This window comes from Astatotilapia calliptera, chromosome 9 (genome assembly GCF_964374335.1).
Source record: "Astatotilapia calliptera chromosome 9, fAstCal68.1, whole genome shotgun sequence".
NCBI classification, from domain to species: Eukaryota; Metazoa; Chordata; class Actinopteri; order Cichliformes; family Cichlidae; genus Astatotilapia; species Astatotilapia calliptera.
In genome coordinates, this window is record NC_137430.1 from 30,605,472 (window position 1) to 30,633,077 (window position 27,606).

General features: G+C 40.0%; 2 protein-coding genes across 10 annotated transcripts in view; one reads left to right on the plus strand and one right to left on the minus strand.

Moving 5' to 3' along the window:
• The window catches only part of LOC113029484 (uncharacterized), a 126,181-nt gene that overhangs the window by 58,310 nt on the left and 40,265 nt on the right, over nucleotides 1–27,606 (plus strand). The window contains exons 1-5 of one of the 9 annotated variants that reach the window (XM_080306664.1): nucleotides 13,867–14,166; nucleotides 15,589–15,694; nucleotides 21,035–21,631; nucleotides 22,639–23,235; nucleotides 23,790–25,475. The exons of 6 other annotated variants lie outside the window; for them this stretch is intronic. In XM_080306664.1, the coding sequence (XP_080162790.1) occupies nucleotides 15,677–15,694; nucleotides 21,035–21,631; nucleotides 22,639–23,235; nucleotides 23,790–24,362 (1,785 nt within the window). In that variant the 5' untranslated portion in view covers nucleotides 13,867–14,166; nucleotides 15,589–15,676 and the 3' untranslated portion in view covers nucleotides 24,363–25,475. Of the gene's footprint in view, nucleotides 1–13,866; nucleotides 14,167–15,588; nucleotides 15,695–21,034; nucleotides 21,632–22,638; nucleotides 23,236–23,786; nucleotides 25,476–27,606 lie in introns of those variants that run through there. 2 more of the 9 variants (XM_080306662.1, XM_080306658.1) reach the window with 2 other exon arrangements.
• On the minus strand, nucleotides 2,591–10,757 carry LOC113029483 (uncharacterized). Its single transcript, XM_026180370.2, has 4 exons — nucleotides 10,603–10,757; nucleotides 9,338–9,474; nucleotides 5,105–5,757; nucleotides 2,591–3,724 (listed from the first exon to the last, which is right to left on the minus strand). Exons 1-4 carry the CDS (start codon nucleotides 10,755–10,757, stop codon nucleotides 3,146–3,148), a joined length of 1,524 nt encoding a protein of 507 aa, XP_026036155.2. The 3' UTR covers nucleotides 2,591–3,145.

Sequence of the window (27,606 nt, forward strand, 5' to 3'; positions counted from 1 at the left end):
CAAGTTTATCCCTGTGGTGTTCTCTTCTTTGTTGTGGCGGACAGACACAGATAATTTGTGGGGCATCTTATTGTGACACCAGGGGCCCGTTCTTCGTACGTCGCTTACTACATCCAAGATCAAATGACACATCCAAGACCGAATCATCGCGCTAACCGTGAGCTCGCTAATCCGGTTCTCCGAACACACCTGCTGTTGACGATTAGTACAGCTGGATGAAGTAATGTGAGATCACTGGGTGTCGTAAAAGGGGCTACGCATCGATAGTAGAAACATTGATCGGCAACCCTCTGATTGGTCGGCGAAAATGTCGAAGGAGAGCGCTCGGTATTTTTCGGCAGCAGAGCAAGAACTCTTGAGTGAGGGATTTCAGGAGTTTCAGAGTTTAATTAGAACGCAAGGGAACACTGCAAAGGCTGCAAAAGCAAGGAGAGAGGGCTGGCAGAAAGTTGCTGACAAATTAAACTCGTAAGTGATTTAATAATAACAATAATAATGGAGTGGATTGATATAGCGCTTTTCAAGGCACCCAAAGCGCTTTACAATGCCACTATTCAGTCACTCTCACATTCACACACTGGTGGAGGCAGCTACAGTTGTAGCCACAGCTGCCCTGGGGCAGACTGACAGAAGCCAGGCTGCCATATCGCGCCATTGGCCCCTCTGGCCAACACCAGTAGGCGGTAGGGTAGATTTATTATATTACACTATATTATCCAATATTATATTACATTATATTATATTATGTTATATTATATCCCCTTACACATTAGAGCCACAACAGGACCCACTAGAACATGGGAACAAATAAAAGTGAAATATAAGAATATTCTACAGAATGGTAATATTTATCACTTATATTGCTTGTAGTCTCTTGAAAAGAGACCCTGAAATAATCTGTTTGTTTGTTCATAACAGCAACCAAGAAAAGGGCAGAGCAAAAAAAAGACAGGTGGTGGTCCTGCACCCCCTCGTCAACAAGTTGGTTAAGTAAATAATACCCTCACGGGAATATCGATATCTCTCTATGAGCACACTGTCGCGCTGAGCTAAAGGATCCTGACTATCCCGCAATATACGCTGAATTCTGAGGACTCTCCTTATCAATCTTGCACCTTCCGCAATGGGTGGCTCGCGTATACGGACAGGACATGGCTGCGACAGACTTCCCAAATCCACCTTCGCTTTTATAGCCGTGGTCTCTCATCTTGATTACACAAAGTAATTTGCAATTGCTACTCTGAAATATGAATTACATCTGTAATAATCACATACATGTAATAGAATGTTAATAGTACATTTCCCTTCTTTAGGAAATGACCTGTATGTATCTGTGTGAAATCAATAAATGGATCAGGTGCTGCACTATCTTTAGTTACATTGATGTTATTTATTTATGGTGAAACAGTGGTGGGATATCGCTGTTGCTTTCGTATAAATGAAGCGGACATACCTGCGTGGCCGCGATCTAATCCTGTTTGCTCCCGAGCAGGTTTACGCTTACGGCTCTGTTGCTATGGCAGCAAGTCCCGGATGAGCTTCGGGGAACCGAACGATCCAAGATCACGCGAAATCGTCAACAATCTAATCCAGCTAACCTACTTAGCGAGGTACGAAGAACGGGCCCCTGTTTGTTCTCTCATTTTAGTTATATTAATATTTTTAAATGGTTGTACAAAATAAAAATAAAAAAAATGCCAGGTGTGCATTGGCTGCATTTTTAGATAAATAACTGTATATATTTACACAATGTGTGCATAAGTTTTAAAAGTGTACAATTTATATTTGCATTTCAAGTTCTAAAATAATTTACTGAACATGTCTGTGGTTTTTACAGTAAAAAAAAATACTGCTAGGTTTTATGTTTTTTTTATGTGATTTCAGGAATCTTGTGTTAGTACAACAATAACTATATTTAGACACGTGAGTTTGAACTAAAAACAATGATACCAAACAAGGCAGGAAAAAAACAACCTTTCTGATCTTTTAAATTGGTACACTCCTGTAAGATCACTGAGGTCTGTGGATGCTCTCAGCTGTCCCGAGGTCCAGATTAAACACAGAGGAGACCGGGCCGTTGCTGTGACTGCTTTTAAATTGTGGAACAAACTTCACATCAGGACCTCTCCAACACTGGACACTTTTTAAACCCGTCTAAAAAACCCACTTTTATTCCTTGGCTTTTAAATCAGGATGAGTTTGTACTACTTTTATCTTACTTCTTACTCAAATCTTCTAATTTTATGATTCCTTTTAACTTTTATCATGTCGTCCTATGTTTTTATCTCTTTTGATGATCTTAAATGTACAGCCCCTTGGTCAACAGTTGCTGTTTTCAATGTGCTATATAAATACATTTGACTTGACTGGACTTGACTATATAGTCAGGAGTGTTGAAATGCTATGGAGGAACTGCAGTATTTGCAGGAGTTAATAATGCCAGCTAACATTAAATTTCTGATTCAAACTTTTTCATTTAAACTGAGAGAAAAATAGAGAACAAAGGCAAATGAGATTCTCGAGAAGAATGGCCAAAGAGCATGTTTCCCAGATATTGTTTTAGAAAGAACGTTTCGGATAACAAATGGAGTTTCAACTGTGCAAAATGTTTATTCTGTAAACTGAATGGAGGAAAACCCAGCCAACAACAGATGGCAGACCTGCCAGAGGAAAGAGTGGTTCCAGATCTGCAACCTTTCAGAAACGTTTCAACAAAAGTTGAATTCCAACAATGGCAGCAGCTACTTAGTTGTAATATTACTCTTTCTGGGTCAGAAAATACACTTTTAAGATATTTTGAGGCGTGATTGTAGTTGTGCAAACGTCAGATATCTGCTCGGTTTACAAGACATCACATACTTGCAAAAGTGCTCCGATGTTTTCGGAGATGTATGAAACTTTTGCGAGATCCCGAGTTAGTTTTGTTCATGATCCTACACAGGTCATGAACAAAATGGGGTTTTTTTTTTCATTGTGGGCTAAAGCAGTTAATTAAAAGTAGTCTAACATGAATGTAAATGCTGTAATGTGATTATTTTAATAAACCATGTAACTTGGATAGCTTTGATGAACTCTTTGGAGCCTGATCTCAAGGGTTTTAACTCTGACACTGAAACTAGAAGAGGATCTTTCTGTCTCTGCAGATTCACAGTGATGGGAGTGATTTCAGCCCTGAGTGATCACGCTGATGTTTGCACAGAGCAGATAATTTAGTGAATGTGGTGGCACATTGGTAACAGTGAAACAGTTTATTAGTAACGTGGGATCGTTTGTGTCTGGAGTATGAACTGAGATTCCTGAAGCTCTTGTCACACTGGTCACAGCTGTAGTTTCCTTCCATGTGTGCACGTTCAGGATAGTTACGATTAGCTGATTGTGAGAAGCTTTTGTCACAGTATCTGCACTTGTATGGTTTCTCTCCTGTGTGGACTCGTTTGTGTCTTTTAAGGTTGCCTGCAGTGATGAAGGATGACCCACACTGATCACAGAGGTGCTTTTTAACACCACTGTGAATGAGTTCATGATGTTTTAAGTCCCTTAATCTGGTGAAGCTTCTCCCACATTCTTTGCATTTTATCATTTTATCTCCAGTGTGTTTACGCTGATGTTCTTGAAGCCCGTCTTTTCGAATGTAAGTTTTTCCACAAAGGTCGCAAAAAAAGTCTTTCCCACCACCACAGTGATGACAGGGTTGAGAACTGGATCCATCTGTGTCGCTCTGCTTCTAAACAAAGACACAAAGACAGTGTAAGTCAGTCCTTCAACATTTTTATCCTGAACGTTGCCTGAACTAAAGAACATCTCTGCAGACGTCCAATTACTGTTTCAGTTAACATGCTCAGTTTACTGGGCTGCAATAACTACAATACTACCACCATAATACTACAGTAATACTTATTTCATGTTACAGTAACATCTGAGTTACACTGAAGTACTACCACACTAATATTTTCAGGGTAATTTAAAGGCTACCAACACAAAAACTAAAACTAAACTACTAATGTAACACTGCAATAATACTAATTTAAAATTTAAAAAAAAAAAATTGTGTGCATGCGCCAACCAGTGCATGTTACAGTTGCTGCAAGGCCAGCAATGTTGTTGGGATGGAGCTGGACTCCCTTAGGGTAGTGTCGGAGAGGTGAATGTTATCCAGGATAAAGACAATGTTGGATTCCCATAATGCATTGCGTTTTCCCCTTCCAGTCCCCTTTCTCACTCACTATATATTAATAGACCTCTCTGCACTGAATCATATGTGTTATTAATATCTGATTAATCTAATTGAAATTGAATTGATAATTCCTCCCACCCACTCCATGACATGCTTGCTAGCCACAGGAGCACGTTCAATGAGAGACTGACATTACCAAAGAGCACCCCTGAATGGCACAGAAAGTCATTCCTGCTTGTGGCAATAGTGTGTGTGTGTGTGTGTGTATATTGTGCTATTTCTTCCTTCTTGTGTTGTCTGTTTTTGCTACTGCTTGTACTGGAGCACTGTAACCAACATAATTTCCCGTAGGATCAATAAATTCTGATTCTGACAATACTGCATTAATGACACTGTAACTGTGCATTTAAAGCACTCAGCTGACTGGGACAACAAAAACACTACTACCCCCATGACACTGCAATTATAACATTAAATTAGTATTTTAACACTAGTGTCTAAAAGTACTAAAGTTAAAAACAAGCAATGATACTACTGCTACAATATTACAAAACCGATACAACTTTGTTAACCATAATAGAAGATTACTGAATGTTTGGTTTTGTACTTATTTTCATTTGTGTTTTATTTTATTCCATGTACACCTGACAGAGGAACGAGCCGCTGTAAACAAAATGCCATCTATGCGGAAATAAAAACCATGTTATGATATACCAGGAAACGTTAAATAACACATGAATTATCAATTTTCAGCACTTTTAGTTTTTCATGATCGTGTAAACAAAAATCATAACTGAAATGTAAATTTGAATAATCACTCAGAGCTGCTTTTCCATGCAGTAGAATTGCTAACATGCTAACACAGTTTAATGAGCAGAGTTGTTCCAAACAGTCAGGCTAAAATGACAAGATAAAAATATAAATACATACCTCACGGTAACTGCACTTGGAGAGTCTCTTTCTGGTGTGGATCTGTTGGTGTCGTCTCAGGTGATGTGGAGCTTTAAAAGTCTTCTCACACAGGTCACATTTATAAGGTCTCTCCTCAGTGTGGGTAAACATGTGTTGTTGTAAATGCGTGTTGGTTATAAACTGTTTGCCACACTGATCACAGCAGTACACATCATGTCCAGTGTGAATGCGTAGGTGTATATTTCGGCTCTCTATCTGGCTGAAGTTTTTTCCACAAAAGTCACAGCTGTATGCCTTAATTCCAGAGTGGGTAACTAGATGATTCTGTAAGCTGCTACTGTGAGTAAAAGCTCTGCCACACTGATCACAGCTGTACGCTTTAACTCCACTGTGGATGAGTTGGTGATTTTTCAGGGAACGCTTCCAGGAAAAAGACTTTCCACACAACTCACAGCTGAACGGTTTCTCTCCAGTGTGGATGACCTGATGACGTTTTAGTGTAGACTTCTCAGTAAAATCCTTCCCACACTCATCACAGGTGTATGTTTTCTCTCCCTTTCTTTTGTGAGGTTTGTCGGCCTCCTGAGAGCGCTGACTTCTCGCTCCATGTTGGTCCTGCAGTGACAGAGATACAAACAGAGGCAGTGAGTGAAATGCAGTCGTGGAACAAACTCAACCTTCAAACTCCCTCCATTAACACTAGTTTTAAACCTGAAGGTGGAGTGTGGCACCAAACACCTTAAAGGTCTCTTATCACCACCTGCTGGTAGTTCTAACACATTACATCCAACCTGGTGTTAAAAATAATTTATGAATGTTTAAACACTTTAAAATATTTTTTCCTTATTTTCCTTACTTTTACTCCCCACATTAAAAAACAAATCTGTATTTTATTGCATTTAGAAAACAGATTTTTTACTTTTGTTTTTAGGAATTTGAGGGGAGTTATTTCATCACTAAGGGCATCAAATATCAAACTGATTTGAGCCTGAAAAGTAACACATGAAATAATCCTGATCGTGTACTAATCACCAGGGTATGAAACATAAAAAGAGATGAAAGAGGCAAAACTGTGAGTCATAGTCAGGAGTTAAAGTGAGACGTTGTTCTTCTTTCTTTTTTGCACAGCACCTGAACAAACAGGTAATTTCAAATGCAGCGTTTCTATCAACAAACATCAGCAAACACACAAACTGTTTGTGTGCAGTTTGTCTCACAGTGTATTGCTGGCTAAAGGTCCAGCTGCTGTACATCACAGGGAGAGAAAAGAAAGAGAGCTAACTTCACTCAGAGATGGAGAAAGATAAGACACACAGGACAGGAGAGGAAAAAGAGAGGTTAGATTTAAAGGGAAGGACTGCTCAGTGGGATTTGATCAACTGCAGATTAAAGCTTACATGTAAGTCCTCATGTGTTGAAATCAGATATTGGGTCTGTACATGTGACATTATGTTTTTTCAGGTTGTGAAAGATGCTGCAAAACAATCTGAGGCAGATTAACTGTGTTATTTAAAGACTGCATGAAGATCCTCTGCAGGTTAGTGCAGGATAAACAGGTTAGTTTGCTGAACTGTGATGGATTTAAAGTAAAGAACAGTGTGTGACAGGTGCACAGTGACTGTGGTGCTCATGTCACAGTTAGATAAGATAAGATGACCTTTATTAGTCCCACAGGTGGGAAATTTGTTTCGTTACAGCAAAAGTGCAAAGTTATGTAGCAGAAATTAGAAAACACTGGAATGCAATAAAATGAAATAAAATACAATAGAATAATAGAATAGAATAAAATAGAATACAAATGCTATATACAACTGAATAAGAAAATACAAAAGTACAACTGCTGCAAATCAGCTGCAAAAGTCTTTCTTGTGGAGTCTGACAGCAGTGGGGAGGAAAGACCTGCGAAATCTCTCCGTCCCACATCGTAGGTGCCGCAGCCACTGAAGGAGCTGCTCAGTGCCGTCAGAGATATTTTGTTACAAAAAAAGTTTTTGTGGACTGGAACATGCTCTTACTTCAGAGCATGTTGATCAGCTCCTTTTTCTGAGCAAGAATCCTGACATTCCTTCACTGTCCAAATGTGTTTAACTTTTTTTTTTGGCAGCAATAAACATGACAGTTTACTTATTTTAATTTAAGACATGTTTTATTTTAATTAAGTTTAAAACTTTTTTACTTAATGTAAAATTATATTTTGTTTTAATTTACTTTCTAATTCTTCAGTTGCTGAATGGGCTGCATAGTTTTCATAAATTGCATAGTTCAGAATAGCTATAATTGTACCAGATTGTTGCATTCAGTTAAGTTGGACTAGACTGTAATACAAACCGTTCAGTTTGTCAACAATAAAACTGAAATGAGAGAAAGACTGAGTGTGAGACTTTGATATTAGATAAAATGAATATTGATAAAGTTTACTTTTATGTACAGAATCTGAATATCGCAAAATATTTTAAAAAATTGCAATAATATCGTATCGTGCGTTAAGTATTGTGATAATATCGTATCGCGGGATGTATGGTGATTCCCACCTCTAGTGTTTAAACAGTTTTTCAGTGGACACAGTACATATCCTGAATCTGCTGTTGATGTACCAATTGCTTGTCTAATCTTTTGGATTTTTTCTGTGAAGAATTTGGCAAAGTCATTACAGGTCATGGTCGAATGAAGTTCAGCTGCCACTGACACAGGAGGGTTTGTTAGCCTGTCAACTGTAGAAAAAACATCATTCTAAATCATTCTATACATCATTCTACCAGTAATCTAGTTCATCAGTTTGTAGCTTCACAAAACAAAACGAAAATGAATTTTTGCAACAGGTTTTTCAATCAATTTTGTTAATTTTGTTTCCAGATAAGAGAGGCCAGACCTTTCTTATCCTCTATGTTTAATCTGGACCTTGGGACAGCTAAGAGCATCTGATCCACAGACTTCAGTGATCTTATAGGAGCGAACCAATTTAAAAGATCAGATAGGTATGAGGGTGCTAACCCATGCAACGCCTTAAAAACACATAATAAAATCTTAAAATTAATTCAAAACCTAACTGGCAGCCAGTGTAAGGTTGCCAGTATGGGAGATATGTAGTCTTGGTTGCATAAAATAAGATAACCTTTATTAATCCTACGTGTGGGAAATTTGTTTTGTTACAGCAGTGGACAGTGCAAAGTTGCATAGAAAATTTTGAGAAAAAACACTGGAATAATACATCCATGAGATACTGTACACAATAGAATAGAATGAAATAAAATACTACATACAATCGAATCCACATGTGTGGATGTGTGTGCTTGGTCAGTTGAAGTCTTTCTTGTGGAGTCTGATGGCAGTGGGGAGGAAAGACCTGCGAAATCTCTCCGTCCCACATCGTAGGTGCCGCAGCCACTGAAGGAGCTGCTCAGAGCTGTCAGAGTCTCCTGCATGGGGTTGGAGATGTTGTCCAACAGGGATGACAGCTTAGCCACCATTCTCCTGTCACTCACCACCTCTAGGTCCAGAGGGCATCCTAGAACAGAACTGAAAGTAGAGATAGTGTCTGTCTCCCGAATCCAAACTGGAAGCTGGTTCCACAGAAGAGGGGCCTGAAAACTGAAGGCTCTCCCTCCCATTCTACTTTTAAATACTCTAGGAACAACAAGTAAGCCTGCAGTGCGAGAGCAAAGTGCTCTAATAAGGTGATATGGTACTACAAGGTCATTAAGATAAGACGGGGCCTGATTATTTAAGACCTTGTATGTGAGGAGCAGAATTTTGAATTCATGCCAGTATATGACATCCCCTCATCTCATCTATCACTCTCCACTTGGTGTCCATTTGAGAACAAGGCACAACTTGCTATTGCAATTAACTATTATGTAATTATCCACACCTAACAACTCCTGCACTTAATCTATAATAAATTTCTGACAGCAGCAAAACATTCCAATTGTGCTTATTATTATTTTTATACTGGAATACCTCTCCAACAACTGGTCCATGTAGCAGAACGCTCGTAACCAGAGCGTTTTGCCATCAAGGGCAATCATTGGTTAATGGCGATCATGTGACTGATGCAAGTCAGATCCTTTTATTTAGCAAAAACTATGATTGATAGTTAAATATTATTTTTGAGGGGCACAGACAGGACTCCACAAGTACACACACATAAAAAAAATGCCTCAACAAACGGGCACTTTGGGCTCCCATCAGGAAAGGGACGGGTGCTCAAGCCCCTTGCGCCCCCCCTCTGAACGTGCCTGGTAAAGATCTTACGTTTCCAGTGATTACAGAAGGGGCAGATGGTCTGTAGCGTCTCCTTCTCTGCCGACAGCGCTCCCTCCCAGCACGACACCCACGTTGTGTCCTTCTCAGCTTGCTGGGAATGTCGTGTTTGTCCACCGGCAGCTCTGCTGCGGGACGCAGCGGTAACAGCTGATACCTACACTAAACAAAGGATCCATATCCATGTGCCGGGTTCCCAAACACGGCCAACAAAAGTTGAGAAAAAAAACAGAGAAAGACAACCAAGACTAGCACAAAACGGTAGTCCATGACTGCAGAATCTAACAGCTGAAACTTTAGATACAAAAAAAAAATGGCAAAAGTAAAGAGGAGATAAGAAAGAAGCTGAGAATGAGCGGAGCTGCTGTAACAAGCTGCCACGCACGGGGGCGCCGGTGTTCAAAGTAGTTCCATGTGCCAGTTAGTAACTGTGCTGCAGCGTTTGGACTAGCTGCAGTCGGCTAACTGATGACAGACTAACACCAGAGTAAAGACTATTAAATAAGTCGAGGTGAGATGAAATGAAGGCATGAATAGCTATCTCAAAGTCTCTAAAACAGAGAATTGGCTTCACTTTGCAAGTAGCTGAAGATGAAAGAAACTGGTCTTGATGACAGCATTAATATGTTTATCAAATGTTAGATTACTATCAAAGCTCACTCCTAGGTTCCTCCCAAGGGCTCTTTCAAAATAAATTCCTAAGGGCCCAAAGTCGTAGTGGTCACAGGGACCAAACACAATGATCTTTGTTTTCTGTTCGTTTAAACTGAGAACATTTAAAGCCATCCACGCCTTAACATCCTCCAAACAATCCAGCAATCCCTTCAAAGGACTCACAGATTTATGTTTCAGTGGCAGGTAAATCCGTGAGTTGTCTGCATAACAATGGTGTGAGATGCCATGTTTTTTAAAAAATTGAGCGCATAGAGAGGATATAAATTGAAAAGAGAACTGTGCCAAGAATGGACCCCTGGGGAACCCCACAAAAAATTTAGGTTTTTGAGGACAATGTATCCCCTAATCTAGCAGAAGAGCATTCCAATGCTGACAGTTGAAATAGTTTTATTAACTATGGCGAGCCCTCCAGCCTGGCCAGTAGTTCATGGCGACTTCAGATATTCACAGCCTGGAGGGACAACATCCGAAAGCGAGCTTAACTCACCCAAGTTTAGCCAAGTTTCCGTCACCAGAAGAAGATTTAAGCGATGAGTGGTGAAGAAGTCGTTCAAAATAAAGGTTTTATCTTTTTTTAGCACCTCGCATTAACCAGAGTCAATCTAGCTAATACAGGGTTGCTGGCCAATTCCAATAGGTGCACCAATTCCAGGGATCGCCCGTAGATGAACAACTTGATCTCCGGGGCAAATTTGTTCAGAAGAGCGTAAGGATTAGCCGTTGGTGAAGCAGCCATGCAATTTTTGAATTTTACCAATACACTGCCCTGTTGCCCTCGCCTTCTTTGACATTTCTTCCTGGTGGGATGGCATTGTGGATCGCACCGGAGGAACAGTGGTACAGTCTCGAACACAGGTGGGATATGAAAATCTTCACGTCCTTGGGCCAGTCGGGATTGCTCTACCTCAGTGGCTCTGATATTTAGTAGCGATTGGAAGTCATAAACCAGAAGTGTACAGACATTTTTGAAGAAAACAGATGTAAACAAAGCTAGCAAAAACAAAGCAGGTAACAGCTGACGGCAAGCAGCACACACAGGTGCCATCAAATATCTATCCCTAAATCCATCTACAATCTGGACACTGTGGAGCAGGGAAATTATTTTACTGCTATTGTTAAATAATCATCATTATTACCATTGCATTAATAATATAATCTGTAGTTTAGGCCAGACGAGGCCATTTGAATTACTAGGTTATTCAAATTGATCATTGCTTTAACAATGTAACAGATAGCTTTAAGATGGCCTTAAGATGTTTATGATAATGTTAACTTTGTATTCCAGGTGCAGTTCTAACTATTTTATACACAATGCATATCTGTGCTTATTTGAGTTGATGTTCAGGTTCATTAATGGTCTAAAGCTTCACCTAGTGAGAGTGTCTAGATGATCCATGCTGAGGGAAAACTAGAACATAGAAGGAATTGCAATACATGCTTACACAACAGTTCATTTTAATATCTTTTATATGTTCATATTCTTGTATTAAGCTTTTAGTAGGGGTTCTTGATTAAAACATTTATTTAGTAGAGGACACATACATAGTTTCAGTTGTTACATATCAGAGCGGCTTCTGTCTCTCTGTCTGGTTAGAGGTCAGGAGTTGGTCGCGAGGTGAAACAGGGTGCAATTGTGGTTAGCACACAGACACACACACACACACACACTCAGTTAGAGAATCATTTATAGGTGAAAGTTTAATCATGTTTTGCTTGGGGTTGCAAAAAGAGCAGTTTGTCGCAGAACTGCTGCTGAGGTGTCAGGATGACAGGCGAGCATCCGGCAGTGACAGGAAGCACCTGTTATGAAGATAGAAGACAATTGTTCTTTTAAACGGTGTCAAAAGTCATTGTGGTTTTGATTTGATCTATGTATAAAATGTATCTGTGACGTTGAAGGGGCGTCATTAAATTTAAGCCCTGACGGTATAAATATCTGTTTATGCTTTGATTAAGTTGAAGATCAATTGCTGTTTCTAGTGATCTTCCCACGTGTGAATTAAAAATCATTGTTTGACCAAGAGCTTCTGGACCAAGGGTGGTTTGTACTCTCCTTCCTCAATTTTGAACCTTAACAACACCACAGGTTCTGTACAGCATGAGGGTTAATAAATTGTACCCAAATCAATATGATGTGTAAATTGATTTATTCTTGTACCTCCATGCCACAGTGGCTGGATTCTTCACCCCAGTGAAGAGGTTATTGTTATTGCCTGATTTTAATAAATTGAGCCGTTTGCTCTTTGGTACCAAAGCATATCACAAAAAGGTTAATTCTAAAAATCAAAATCAGCTGTGTGTTAGCGGCAATACATGAAAAATCACAAGACCCACCATACAAGCTAGTTTACGAGCAGTTTTTACAAAGATTATATTAATTTTGTAAAAACCATATGCAAATGCCCAAAGTCTAACAACACAACCGCTACAAAAATGTAACTTTTATACAACCAGATTTTCATATACTTAATTTAATAGTGTATTCCTCTCCAGCATTAACTCCTACTTCGTTTGGTATTCTTATGAGAAAAATTCTCCTGTATGACTTGCAGTGAATCCTCGGATATGGTGGGCCACAAAGGATACACCAGACCCATCCTTGAAATGTGTGGAAAAGTAGGACACGTTCGTCACCACATTCGGAGGACTCTTCGACTTTGAAAAGCCTTCATCGCATCGCTGTGACATAATTGCCTACAAATACGGCATTTGAAGTATCAATCCCCTGAATTTGGACACAGTCTTCCTCTCCTGGTGCATGCTCACTTTTTTTTGACGTTTTGCAAATAAGGAGGTGGGGCATTGCCACCACTAACTAGTGTGGACCAGAATTCACTCTTACCAAATAATAAAAAATAGATGCTAAAAAAAAAAAACCCAACCAGACAGAAAGATGATAAATTCCCCTGGAGCCAAATATACTGATGCCACAGTAGATTTCACATTACATGAGAAGAAGAACAGGAATAGGGAATTTAATTTAAACTTACATACAGTACAGACTTACATTGATCAGTATTATAATTATGTACAAATATATACAGGTGCATCAAAGAATACAGCCAGTCAAACCGGGGTAGCATTTGTGGTCCCTGAAAAGGATCAATGGTGGACCGTCAGTACACACTGGAGAAATGCTTCCAGTACTGTCAGCTGTTCAGTGGGTAGAAGACATGTGACCGTTACAATCAGGCATTTGTTCAGACTGAAGCTCTTCATTGGCCAGTTTACAGTGTAGCCACTCAGAAAGTAGAGCAGATGTACTAACAGAGGTTCAGCAAACATTTAACGAAATACACATGATGGGACTTATAGTTGGCTTTTTATGGATTCCAGCTCACTATGGAGTCAGAGGAAATGAAACGACAGAGTTGTGAAGAAAGCCACAAAACATGGGTTAACTGAACTGGCTATTAACTTCTGTCAGACAGAGATAACGAGTATAATAAGGCAAGAAATAAAGGAAACATGACAAAAACAGTGGGAGGAAGAAAGGAGGGGACGATGGTTGTATAAAAATTTAAGGAGGGTAGGAGAAATGAGAAGCACAGGAAGGAGTAGGAGAGAGGAGGTGGTCATATCTGGAATAAGATTTGGACATACTGGTTTGATCACTACTATTGGTGACTGTCAAACCTTTGAGTCGCCGAGAAGCTGAATAGGGGGATAATGTTGACGCGCCTGCTGTTCAAAACGTAAGTTTAATGCAAAAGGGTTCAAGAAGTGAAAGTTGTCAGGCCTTATTCCAGTTTTTAAAACAGAGTATACATTGAGGGAGGATTCTGATGTCGACGTTTCACTCCACACCAGTTGGTGGCGGTAATGCACCATTTTGGTGTTTGACAACCGCCAATAACCAATACAAAGAAGAAGAAGTCTGTTCCGGGATCACATGCTGGACACAGTTTACGCAGACGGAGTTACCGTTTCATCCTAAGCGAGTAAAATCCTGATTTTGGATGATAAAACAAACTAAACCAGCGTTTGGATCGATATCTGCATCGATCTGCCCACCCTTGTCTCCTGGATCGTAGCTGAGATCAGCGTGAACCACGTGGGTCTCTGCTCCCTGATCTGTTTCCTGTGTTTGGAAAGAGTTGCAGCTTCATCGCGGAGTTTCTCTCGGTTTGTGGGCTCATCTAAAGGTAAGCACCGAGCTAACTTTACTGTGAGTTCAGTTCATGTTGAGTTTAGCTCCTGAATGAGGTCTTCTGCTGCTCTCCTCGGTGTCTGTTCACAGTTTATTGTGAACACGTTGAGAGAAGAGTGAGAGAGTGTTTGGAGAAAAACACAAACTAATCATTAGCTCAGCATGCTGGGAGAAGTTGGAGCAGAAAAGTCTTTTCATTGTCCCTGCAGCTGTTTTTCTGCCTGCACCAAACCTCTACAGCCTCGTTTCTATTTGAAGTGATAACAGGAAATGGATGAGAGCGATCTGCTGCAGTATCAGGGTCACAATAAACTTTATTGTCCAGCTGCTGTGGATGAACACATGAGAGGAAGTGAACTCCTACAAAGTCTCATTTTAATCAGTGTGGCTGCTGTAAAGTGATGCACAGGAAGATGTTAACAAAAACTAATGAAACACAGATGAAAGTAAACAGTGTTCATATTTGAAAGCACAGAGAATAAAATATATTGTGGTGGTTAATGTGCAGCTCCTGGTGATTTGGGAGAATCATGTTTTTAATCATGTTGTGGATTGAATGTTGGGTTTTATTTCATTTTGTCTACAGAAGTTTTTCCCACTTGTGATCGTCCAGATTGATTTGTTGGATTTACTTGAATCATATGAAGGTTTAAAGCTGCACTTCCCCCAAAAAGAATAAAGTATAATCGTGAAGAATGTAAAAATGTCTTCCTGTGTCAAACACAGCTGCAGTCAAAGCAGGAAGGAAAGCACTTAAACCACTGATCAAAGCTCATTAATCAATGGCCATGATTACCGTTGACAGTGAGTGAGTCGCTGCAATCACAGCATTTGATCAATGAGCTTTAATCATTGGTTGTTGGGGAATGGTGGAGGTGGTGGGACTGGGGGGCTGAAGGAGTTGAAAGTGTGGGGTGGGGGAGTAACAGGTCTGTCCCTGTTTGTGGAAACCACAGGAGGAGCTGTTCAGGCTGTTGCTGGGTGTGAATTGTTGATGGAGTCTTTAAAAACTTGTAGTTGCTGTTTTCCAGACTGAAGCAGAGTCGTTAGCTGAAAACTGGTTTTAGAGGTTCATTCAGACCACCTTCTCAGGCTCTTACAGCCTTACCTGTATCATAACAAAGTGTATAAACCCCAATCCACCTTTAACATGGTCCTTCTCCCAAACCTTCAAATAGGACTTTCTGGCCCTGTCATAGTAAAGGGCTGCTTAGAATATTAGAGCCAATGTCACAAAGTTCCTCCTGAAGTATAAGTGAGTGAGAGAGTTTCCTCACTTTGCAGCACAACACGTCTCACAAGATTTCTACAAGCAATCAGAGTGAAATTTGTACTTTGTGTTGTCAGATGAACATATGAGACACTTTGACTCTCCAGTGCAGTGTGGAGCCTAACAAAGATCTGTTTTGTGTCCCAGCTGATCAGCAGGAGGAGAAGAGTCTGACGGAGCAGCAGAGGAACATTTTCAGCCATCTGGACTCAGCTGAGTCACTACAGAGGAAACAATGAGCTCAACACAGGAGGTGAGGAAAATATCACAGTTTCACCAAATAATCAGTCACGTCTAAAACTCTCATCCTCCCAACCTGTTATATGACTGTGTTGTATATTATGTTGTTTTTTAGAGACCACAGCACATGTTAAAATAAGGAAGGTTTATTCATCAAAATTATTAATAATCAAATAGACAAAACATTTTTTTCATCATCCCCAAAAATACACGTTCAAAGCACCACAACAGCAGCCCGATATCAGACAGAAGCTGTCAGCTGAGCTCTGTAGAGTGGGCAATTATAATGAAGCTCTATATTATAATTTGTAGATTCAAGCTGCTCTTCATATTTTTGGCCAGCAGATGTCACCAAAGAGGACTGTGTTGAAAAGCTTTGAGTAATGAACCTTTTTCAATACAAGCTTCAGTGTTTCAGAAAGCTTCATTTGGCCATCACTGATATAAATAATATTATAGAAATGATCAGAGGAGGCAAAAGTACATTTACTCTATACTTAACTAGAAGTACAGATATTAGTGTTAAAAATACTTCAGTAAAAGTATTCATTCACCTTCTTTACTTAAGTAACAGTGAAAAAGTACAGGCTCTGAAATGTAATCAGAGTAAAAAACTAAAAGTAGCTCCTTGAAGAACTTTTTAACCACATGTTTTTTATCCAAAGTTAACTGAACCTTGTGCTTTATTAATGTAATAATAAAATAAGATTAGTAAATGAAGTACAAACTATTTATTTCTAATAAAGGTTCTCTGTTTGAATCAGTTAAGTAGAAAATGAAGGAAAATAAAACATATGTGTATTTTCTGTTGCCTACACTGTAGAGGGTGACTTTGCCTCTAAACAGGAACATGTGTGTGAATGGGTGAATGACTGAATGTAGTGTGAAGCGCTTTGGGGTCCTTAGGGACTAGAAAAGCGCTATACAAATGCAGGCCATTTACCATTTATTTAACATGAGCAGGGAAGAGGTTAAAGTGGGATTGAGCAGGTGGGAACCCTAAAATCAGCTGTAGTGGCTCAGCGTGGGGAAAAGAATCACAGCTCACAATAATTTCTGTTGAGAGCTCCAGTAGATTTTCTTAAAGTACAGGCTCTAGACTAACTTTTTGCCATGGGCGTACCGGTACGCCTAACTTTAAAAAGTTAGGCATACCGGCACAAAAGTTAGGCGCACACAAATTATATAATAATTGATATAATATAATGTGTTTTTCTGGATACACTGTGCTTTTTCAGCTTTCAAAGATTGATGACACCATGTCAGAGCACTGGCTATGAATTTCAGAAGGATCAGGCCTTAACTTAACAGAAAAGTTATCAATAGTTCTTTTCCTATTACAGCTACATCCACTTCTGTCGTGCCTAGGCTGCTCACTAGGGCTGGGTATCATCACTGATTTCTATAATCCGTTCGATTCCGGTTTTCAAAGTCCCGATTCGATTCAACTTAGCCTCAGACAGTCAGAAATATTATAATTCTGATCATTTATCAGTACTGATACATGTGAGACTTCATCAGAATTGTGAACATCACAGCAGATGCCTTTGTGTCAAAGCAACTGAGAATAAAACACAGAAAAACATGAAGGAGATTTTTCTGGTCTGGCTTTTTATAGCAGATAACCTTAAAAATATTCTGCAATATTCTGCCTATAAAGTTTAAATTACTTCAGTATTGAACAACAGAAAAATTAGGCTTTCTTGTCCGAGGTCATTTAAGTGAAAAAAAAGAAAAAGACAGCGCTGTAAACAACGGTAGACTGCTGGGTAATAAACGAATGAATAATACAGAAAACAGAGATTGGAGACGGGAAACTGTTCTTGAAGTACAGAGAGAGACAGAGAGAGAGAGAGAGCTAGCTGTGCATGAAGTGTGATTTTTAATAGTCGTGGAAGCAAAACAGCAAAATTCATGATGACATTGATCAAATGTGAAGCGCAGTTTGCTGCTTCTTTTGCTGCTGGCTCGGTGAATTTTGGTTGGAGAGACAAAACCTGCAGCTCAGAATCAGCGCAAAAAGACGTAAACACAGAGCTCCGACAGCGTGTCCGTCTACGGGTCGTCGGGTGAGAAAGCCGAGAAAGACAAAGCTGATTCTGATGCGTCGGGTCTGTGTTTACGTCTTTGTGTGGAATCCGTGTACCTGCTCTCATTTGCTGGCTGGTGGTTGTTGAAATGGTTTTGTGAGCTTTAATCTGAGAATCTGGCGTTTCTGGCAAAACACAGTTATATTTAAAAGTCGATTCAGGATTTAATGAATCGATATCGCTTTATTCAAGCTACTCACCTCCCACTTCCACCTGCACTTTCAACTGGACCACGGCCAATCAGAGAGGTCCCGCCCCTTACTATCTCTGATTGGTTTAGTCTAGAGATGGCACGATACCACTTTTTTATGTCCAATACCGATACCGATATCATAAATTTGGATATCTGCCGATACCGATATGAATCCGATATAGTGTTTTTTAATCAACAAAACTGGTTTTTTTTTAAATATCTTGCTGCATTTTGTATAAGTTCATACTCAAGTTTAAAACAACAACTACACTAAAGCTATTCTGTTATACCTGTATGCAAAAAAAAATATTTCATAGTTCAGCAATACTGATCAATCTAATAAACTTAAACCTACACCATCCTCCCTATTCTGGTATTTTAAAGAGTACTTAGCATAAATATTAAGCAACCTAACTAATAGGGTTCCAACTCCCAGCAACAACAAAAATAAAAAATAGGGAACCACCTCTCACGCTCCACCTCATGATGCTTAATCGACGTAATCAACCTTAATTTGATGCAGTGTGGAAAAAAAATGCACAGAAATCAATTATTTTTCAAGAAATATTAAATAGATTCAACATCTTTCTTCAACAAAATTGCAGACTGCACAGATGGTACCTTCCCACATTTCACTGTGTGTTATACTTGTATAACTATGCATGTGACAAATAAAGAACCTTGAACCTTGAACCCAAAGGAAAAAGTACTATAGCTTACTAGGGTATATATATTAGACTTAATAGTTACTATATACAGTAATGGACTTCTATTCATTTTACATCAAATTAAAACTTTGGGTGTCAGATAATTATTTATTAAAAGCTAGACATTTTAAATGAGAATAAGAAAGAAAAGTCTGTCTTTGTGCCCCCTTTTCCCTGTTAATGCCCTATCGGCCCCCCTGGCTAAACTTTGCTAGATCCGCCCCTGCACAGTTACCAGCCGTCAGCTACGTAGAAAAAGATCCTGGTGTAGAAAGTAATATTAAATAAATTCTAACAAAAGCTTATCAAGCTTAAACGTGCTGCTGTTGTTCAGCCGCTGGTTTCCTCTTTCTGGTGCAAAGTGGGCCAAAAACAAACAAGAGAGACAGACTCGCAACAGAAAAGCCGATCAGCTGATCATTAAGCAGTTTCATGATTGAAGTAGCAGCAAGAAGAGGCAGTCGCTTGTTAAGCTTAACGCAGGAATGCTTTACAAACATTCAGAGATGGACTTACACACTTGCTTTACTTCTCTCGGGATAACTTTGTCGGAGATGAAATGCCGGGTTGGTAGCGAAGCTCCAAATGCTATCCAGACCACCGACAGGTCCCGCATGCCACAGCCGCTCTATCACGTGATGCCTACTGCTCCGACGTGCTAACGTTCTGAGGTGAGTTACGGCGTGTTGCAAGTTTTGTGAGGTGCTTTCGTGATATTTAATGGATCGGATTACATTTTTTATTTTTCTCCGATATCCGATCCAGTAATTTAGGTCAGTATCGGACCGATACCGATACGTAATATCGGATCGGTCCATCTCTAGTTTAGTCCACGATAGGGGCATAATGTGTGTCTGTTGTTGACCACACAGAGAGTTGCAGAGATTTTTATTTTATTTTTGTTACCCGAACAGTTGGTCGCACAGGTGCAACCAAATATTTTTTTTAGTCGCACCACTGAAAAATTTGGTCGCATTTGCGACCAGATTGGTCGCACTCTAGAGCCCTGTTAAAGTACAGGCTGTGATCAGCTGACCTGCTGCTCTCTGTGGATGTACACAACTGAATTCAACCAGATGTCAGCAGATGTTTCATGAGCTGTCCTGGCTGATTTCCATCCTCTACACTGACAGTACACTGTCATTATATTAGACACTATACTGTTGGTATGAAGGTGGATGTTAGATTTGTATTGTTGATTGTCATTTATGCTTAGAAATATTTACTTATATATGCTTAGAGTTTTGTAATTAGTTGTAGATTGGTAGAGGTTTTGATCCTTGATAGTCTGCAAACTTTGTGTGTATTAGACAGCACTTTGGGAGCATGAGAGGTCATACCGTGTCTTATTGTTTTATGGTAGGATTAACGTAGTTGCGTCTGTTCTAGTCTAAGTGCTCTTTGTTTAGATAAACTGCAGGACTTCCTCACCGTGTTATCTAGGATGAACCATCTAGGGTGAGGGGGAGGCTACCCTCTTCCTGACCAAGGATGTTTGACCCTTTGATCAGCAGTCCACACACACACACACACACACACACACACACACACACACACACACACACACACACACACAGGCAAGGTACTCTTTGTGTATGTAGACGTCATATGTTAATGAACTTATGCATATTCATGTAACCTCAATAAAAGGACAGTGATACGGGAGAACGGACGAGACCAACTGGAGTCAAGCAGTTGTCCGGTTCTCTCCCGTGCACGAGTAACATGAAGAAGTTTGCCTACTTGCGTCTTGCTTGCAGTGTAATTATATTGTCTTAACGTTCCAGCGAATAGGTTCAAGCTACAACCCTAACAGTGGAACTCAGTGAATGAATGTCAGCATCATGAGCTTCAGTTTAAATGAATCTCTGCTACACTTGATGTAATCTAACTGTGACATGAGCACCACAGTCACTGTGCACCAGTCACACTGTTCTTTACTTTAAATCCATCACAGTTCAGCAAACGAACCTGTTTATCCTGCACTAACCTGCAGAGGATCTTCATGCAGTCTTTAAATAACACAGTTAGTGATGAAATAACTCTCCTCAAATTCCTCCAACCAAAAGTAAAAAGACTGTTTTGAAAATACAATGAGTAGAAAGTCCTTTTTTTTAATTTGGGGAGTAAAAGTAAGGAAAAAATTATTTTACTGTTTGAACAGTCATGAATTATTTTTAACACCAGGTTGGATGTAATTTGTTTCTACTACCAGCAGGTGGGGATAAGAGACCTTTAAGGTGTTTGGTGCCACACTCCACCTTCAGGTTTAAAACTAGTGTTAATGGAGGGAGTTTGAAGGTTGAGTTTGTTCCACGACTGCATTTCACTCACTGCCTCTGTTTGTATCTCTGTCACTGCAGGACCAACATGGAGCCAGAAGTCAGCGCTCTCAGGAGGCCGACAAACCTCACAGAAGAAAGGGAGAGAAAACATACACCTGTGACGAGTGTGGAATGGGTTTTATTTCCAAGTGTCACCTGAAACGTCATCAGGTCATCCACACTGGAGAGAGACCGTTCAGCTGTGACTTGTGTGGAAAGTCTTTTTCCTGGAAGGGTTCCCTAAAAGCACACCAACTCATCCACAGTGGAGTTAAAGCGTACAGCTGTGATCAGTGTGGGAGAGCTTTTACTCAAAGTGGCCACTTACAGAGGCATCTAGTTACCCACTCTGGAATTAAGGCATACAGCTGTGACATCTGTGGGAAAACTTTCAGCCGGATTGAGAGCAGAAATACACACCTACGCATTCACACCAGACATCTTGTGTACTGCTGTGATCAGTGTGGCAAACAGTTTACAACAGACTCAAGCTTGCAACAACACATGTTTACCCACACTGAGGAGAAACCTTATAAATGTGACCTGTGTGAGAAGACTTTTAAATCTCCACATCACCTGAGACTACACCAACAGATCCACACCAGAAAGAGACTCTCCAAGCGCAGTTACTGTGAGGTATGTATTTATATTTTTATCTTGTCATTTTAGCCTGACTGTTTGGAACAACTCTGCAGATTAAACTGTGTTAGCATGTTAGCAATTCTACTGCATGGAAAAGGCTGCATCTGAGGCGGCACAGTTAATCTGCCTCAGATTGTTTTGCAGCATGTTTCATAATCTGAAAAAAAAAAACCATAATGTAACATGTACAGACCCAATATCTGATTTCAACACATGAGGACTTACATGTAAGCTTTAATCTCCAGTTGATCAAATCCCACTGAGCAGTCCTTCCCTTTAAATCTAACCTCTCTTCTTCCTCTCCTGTCCTGTGTGTCTTATCTTTCTCCATCTCTGAGTGAAGTTAGCTCTCTTTCTTTTCTCTCCCTGTGATGTACAGCAGCTGGACCTTTAGCCAGCAACACACTGTGAGACAAACTGCACACAAACAGTTTGTGTGTTTGCTGATGTTTGTTGATAGAAACGCTGCATTTGAAATTACCTGTTTGTTCAGGTGCTGTGCAAAAAAGAAAGAAGAACAACGTCTCACTTTAACTCCTGACTATGACTCACAGTTTTGCCTCTTTCATCTCTTTTTATGTTTCAAACCCTGGTGATTAGTACACGATCAGGATTGTCTTTCATGTGTTACTTTTCAGGCTCAAATCAGTTTGATGCCCTTAGTGATGAAATAACTCCCCTCAAATTCCTCAAACCAAAAGTAAAAAGTCTGTTTTGAAAATGTAATGAGTAGAAAGTCTTTTTTTCTGTGGGGAGTAAAAGTAAGGAAAAAAAGGAAAAATATTTTAGAGTGTTTGAACAGTCATGAATTATTTTTAACACCAGGTTGGATGTAATGTGTTAGAACTACCAGCAGGTGGGGATAAGAGACCTTTAAGGTGTTTTGTGCCACACTCCACCTTCAGGTTTAAAACTAGTGTTAATGGAGGGAGTTTGAAGGTTGAGTTTGTTCCACGACTGCATTTCACTCACTGCCTCTGTTTGTATCTCTGTCACTGCAGGACCAACATGGAGCGAGAAGTCAGCGCTCTCAGGAGGCCGACAAACCTCACAGAAGAAAGAGAGAGAAAAAACACACCTGTGATGAGTGTGGGATGGGTTTTATTGGGAAGGATTCACTAAAACAGCATCAGGTCATCCACACTGGAGAGAGACCGTTCAGCTGTGACTTGTGTGGAAAGTCTTTTTCCTGGAAGCTTTCCCTAAAAGCACACCAACTCATCCACAGTGGAGTTAAAGTGTACAACTGTGATCAGTGTGGGAGAGCTTTTACTCACAGTAGCAACTTACAGAGGCATCTAGTTACCCACTCTGGAATTAAGGCATACAGCTGTGACATCTGTGGGAAAACTTTCAGCCGGATTGAGAGCAGAAATACACACCTACGCATTCACACCAGACATGATGTGTACTGCTGTGAACAGTGTGGCAAACAGTTTATAACCAACACGCAGTTACAACAACACATGTTTGCCCACACTGAGGAGAGACCTTATAAATGTGACCTGTGTGAGAAGACTTTTAAATCTCCACATGACCTGAGAAAACACCAACAGATCCACACCAGAAAGAGACTCTCCAAGTGCAGTTACTGTGAGGTATGTTTTTATATTATATTTTTATCTTGTCATTTTAGCCTGACTGTTTGGAACAACTCTGCTCATTAAACTGTCTCAGCTAGGGGTGGGTTTTGATAATCGATTTACCAATTAAAATCGAGTCTGGCTTGGATAACGTGACATCAATTCATTAAAATCCTGAATCGAGTTTTTTAATATAATTTTATTTTTCCCAAAACGCCCGAATCTCAGGTGAAACCTCACAAAATTTTGACAACCACAAAACAGCTCAAACAGTAAACTAGAGGAGGTACACGGATTCTGCACAAAGCGCAGACCTGCCGATTAGAAACAGTGAGTTGTCGCCTTTCTCACCCGACAGCACAGACACAGTCGGGGCTGAAAGTTTGCAGCTCACTGATTCTGATGTTTTGGCAATTCTACTGCATGAAAAAGCAGCTCTGAGTGATTATTCAGATTTTCATTTCAGTTATGATTTTGTTTGTTTTTTATTTGCTCTTTATTTCAGGCGATGTTCAGGATAAAAATGTTGAAGGACTGACTTACACCGTCTTTGTGTCTTTGTTTAGAAGCAGAGCGACACAGATGGATCCAGTTCTCAACCCTGTCATCACCGTGGTGGTGGGAAAGACTTTGTTTGTGACCTTTGTGGAAAAGCTTTCAGTCGAAAAGACAGTCTAAAAGTACATCAGCGTAAACACACTGGAGAAGAACTGAAATACTGCAAAGAATGTGGGAGAAGCTTCAGCACATTAAGTGGATTAAAACAACATGAACTGATTCACAGTGGGGTTAAAAAGCACGTCTGTGATCAGTGTGGGTCATCTTTCATTACTGCAACCAACCTTAAAAGACACAAACGAGGCCACACAGGAGAGAAACCATACAAGTGCAGACACTGTGACAAAAGCTTTGCACATTCAGCTAATCGTAACCTTCATGAACATACACACATGGAAGAAAACTACAGCTGTGACCAGTGTGACAAGAGCTTCAAGAATCTCAGTTCATACTCCAAACACAAACGATCCCACATTACTAATAAACTCTTTCACTGTTACCAATGTGCCAAAACATTCACCTCATTGTCTGCTCTGTGCAAACATCAGCGTGATCACTCAGGGCTGAAATCACTCCCATCATAGTAAGATGCATGTCAGTGTCATCAGCTGTTTTATATTTGAGAAAAAAGGTTGAAAGATCTTTAAAAAAAATTTATTTTTCCTTAAACTTGCTGTAGGTATTAAAACTTATGATTTTGTGTTTAAGATGTCGAAACAATTAATTTTGGGAATTCATTTTTTAAAGTTGTGGTTTCATTTGCTCAGAGTTCATCAATGTTTTCCTGATGGAAGGTGGGATGGATCCATGCTTTTATGCTGTTTAAGACAAATTCTGAAAGCTGAACGTTGCAGAGATTGAGACCCATTAGACCAGGCAGCATTTTTCAATCTTCTATTGTCCTAAGCTGTGGCCTCAGTTTCACTGGAAGTTTAACCCAAGTACGGTGTTCAGCTGTGGACTGGTCCATGGACCCGCCTGTCCTCCAGGAACACAGGTACACATCCTGGACAGCGAGGAACGCCGGTTTGAGACCAGAGTCAAGGAGACCATTTGCGTCAAAAGGGAAAGACTCTGAATCAAGGAGGGGGCCTAAGGGGACTTTTATTTCCTTTGCAACGTCCATTTAAACACAGACAACAACTAGACTAAGCACAGTAGGAAATGGTTTGCCCCTTCTCATCAGCAACACCTGGACAGAATTACCCTTGACCTTAAATAACCCTGTACCTACCACTGCCATAACCAGTACATAAAATGAAATACAACCTTCTAGTAGTGTTAAAGACAGGGAAATAAGAAAAATGGCTCCTACACACCAACTCCTAATTACATGAGGCAGAGGACATAGTAATTACTGAACTTAAAGGAGCCATGATGAATTCAGCTTTATTATGTGATAAGAACAAGTAGTCTGATGTCCTGTAATCATGATGATGCTAAAATTTGAGATACAATAAAAAAAATATACGTTTTTCTACTAGGTATTGGTTCAGTATCGTCGATACCACCCTGAATTTTACTTGGTATTGGATCAGAAAGGAAATCAGTGGTATTGCACATCACTGGTCATGATACATCAATACAATATGCATAAGACGGCAAATCATGTTTAATTTATACATCATTCTACCAGTAATCTAGTTCATCAGTTTGTAGCTTCACAAAACAAAATAAAAAGGAATTTTTGCCACAGGTTTTTCAATCAATTTTGTTAATTTTGTTTCCAGATAAGAGAGGCCAGACCTTTCTTATCCTCTGTGTTTAATCTGGACCTTGGGACAGCTAAGAGCATCTGATCCACAGACTTCAGTGATCTTACAGGAGTGAACAAATTTAAAAGATCAGAAAGGTTTGAGGGTCCTAACCTATGCAACGCCTTAAAAACACATAATAAAATCTTAAAATGAATTCAAAACCTAACTCGCAGCCAGTGTAAGGATGCCAGTACGGGAGATATGTAGTCTTGGTTGCATAAAATAAGATAACCTTTATTAGTCCCACGCGTAGGAAATTTGTTTTGTTACAGCAGTAGACAGTGCAAAGTTGCATAGAAAATTTTAAGAAAAAACACTGGAATAATATATCCATGAGATACTGTACACAATAGAATAGAATGAAATAATACATGCAATTGAATAAAATAGAATACAAATACTATTTACAATTGAGTATAATACAACGATGCCAGAAAGAGTATTGCACATGTGTGGATGTGTGTGCTTAGTCAGTTGAAGTCTTTGTTGTGGAGTCTGACAGCAGTGGGGAGGAAAGACCTGCGAAATCTCTCCGTCCCACATCGTAGGTGCCGCAGCCACTGAAGGAGCTCCTCAGTGCCGTCAGAGTCTCCTGCATTGGGTGGGAGATGTTGTCCAACAGGGATGACAGCTTAGCCACCATTCTCCTGTCACTCACCACCTCTAGGTCCAGAGGGCATCCTAGAACAGAGCTGGCCCTTCTGATCAACCTGTTCAGTCTCTTCCTGTCCCCAGCAGAGATGCTGCCGCCCGAGCAGACCACACCGTAAAAGATGGCTGAGGCGACCACAGAGTCATAGAAGGTCTTCAGGAGTGGGCCCTTCACTCCAAAAGACCTGAGTCTCTGCAGCAGGTACAGCCTGCTCTGCCCTTTCCTGTAGAGGGCGTCTGAGTTATGAGTCCAGTCCAGTTTATTGTTCAGATGAACACCAAGGTACCTGTAGATGTCCAGTCTCAATGTCCATACCTTGGACCTCAGTGGTTGCAGTGGGGGATGTTAGTGCCTGCGGAAGTCTACCAGCAGCTCTTTGGTTTTACTAGTGTTGATCTGGAGGTAGTTCTGCTGGCACCAGTCCACAAAGCCTTGAGTCACTCCTCTTTTATTATAATAATAATAATACATTTCATTTATAGGCGCCTTTCAGACCATCAAGGTCAACTTACAGTAACATGTAAACAATACCATAAAAAACATAAGAAAAATGTATATATAGCAAACATGGCAGATAAAATTTAGACATAAACAGTCATAAAAGTATAAAAGCAAATATAAGAACTGAGCAGATCAGGTGTATGCAATTCTAAATAGATGAGTTTTGAGTAGTGATTAGGGCCCCAGAGAGCAGCCAGTTGGCTTTTCTACCTTTAAAACCCTCCTACCAGCCAAATGGCTTTTAGCTAGGCTTTAGCTTCAGCCAAGTGGAAGCTAGGCTAGTCATTCATATGTAAATTAGGTTGTTACCTGGGAATTCTGGAGGGAGGGGAGTGGGGGTGTGTGAATGAGGGGGTGGGGGAGCTGCTAAAAGCTGTGAACTTCCTTTTGTGTTCACTTTGATGCATTCTCAATCATCCAGGGAAATAAATCTCCAAAAGTCACCAACTTGGAGTGTTTCAGTTTGCCATCTTAGGGAGAAATCAACACACATGGGTGTATTTCCTTTGTTGCTGCGATTTATTGATAAAAACAGTACCAAAAACCAACCATTTGTACACATATTTACAAATAATAATAAAAAGTGAGTGAGTACATTTCAACATTTTCAGCAATCACTCACAATTCTGGCACTGCCATGGTATCTGTAGTCTGCATTTACCACATGTGTATCTGTAGCAGTGAACACATCGCACAGTGGCATGACTGTTCTTGCATTTGTGTTTGACCTGACACATGGCTCTTTTTCAATTCAATTCAATTTTATTTATATAGCGCCAAATCACAACAAAAGTCGCCTCAAGGCGCTTCATAGATACAGAGAAAAACCCAAAAATCATATGACCCCCTATGAGCAAGCACTTTGGCGACAGTGGGAAGGAAAAACTCCCTTTTAACAGGAAGAAACCTCCGGCAGAA

Coding starts and splice junctions, on each gene's coding strand:
- LOC113029483 (XM_026180370.2), bottom strand. CDS start 10,757: ATGGCTGCTTCACCAACGGCTAATCCTTACGCTCTTCTGAACAAATTT. Junction 9,475..10,602: donor TTGACTCTGGTTAATGCGAG/GTGCTAAAAAAA, acceptor TGCGTCCCGCAG/CAGAGCTGCCGGTGGACAAA. Junction 3,725..5,104: donor CCAAGTGCAGTTACCGTGAG/GTATGTATTTAT, acceptor GTCTTTGTTTAG/AAGCAGAGCGACACAGATGG.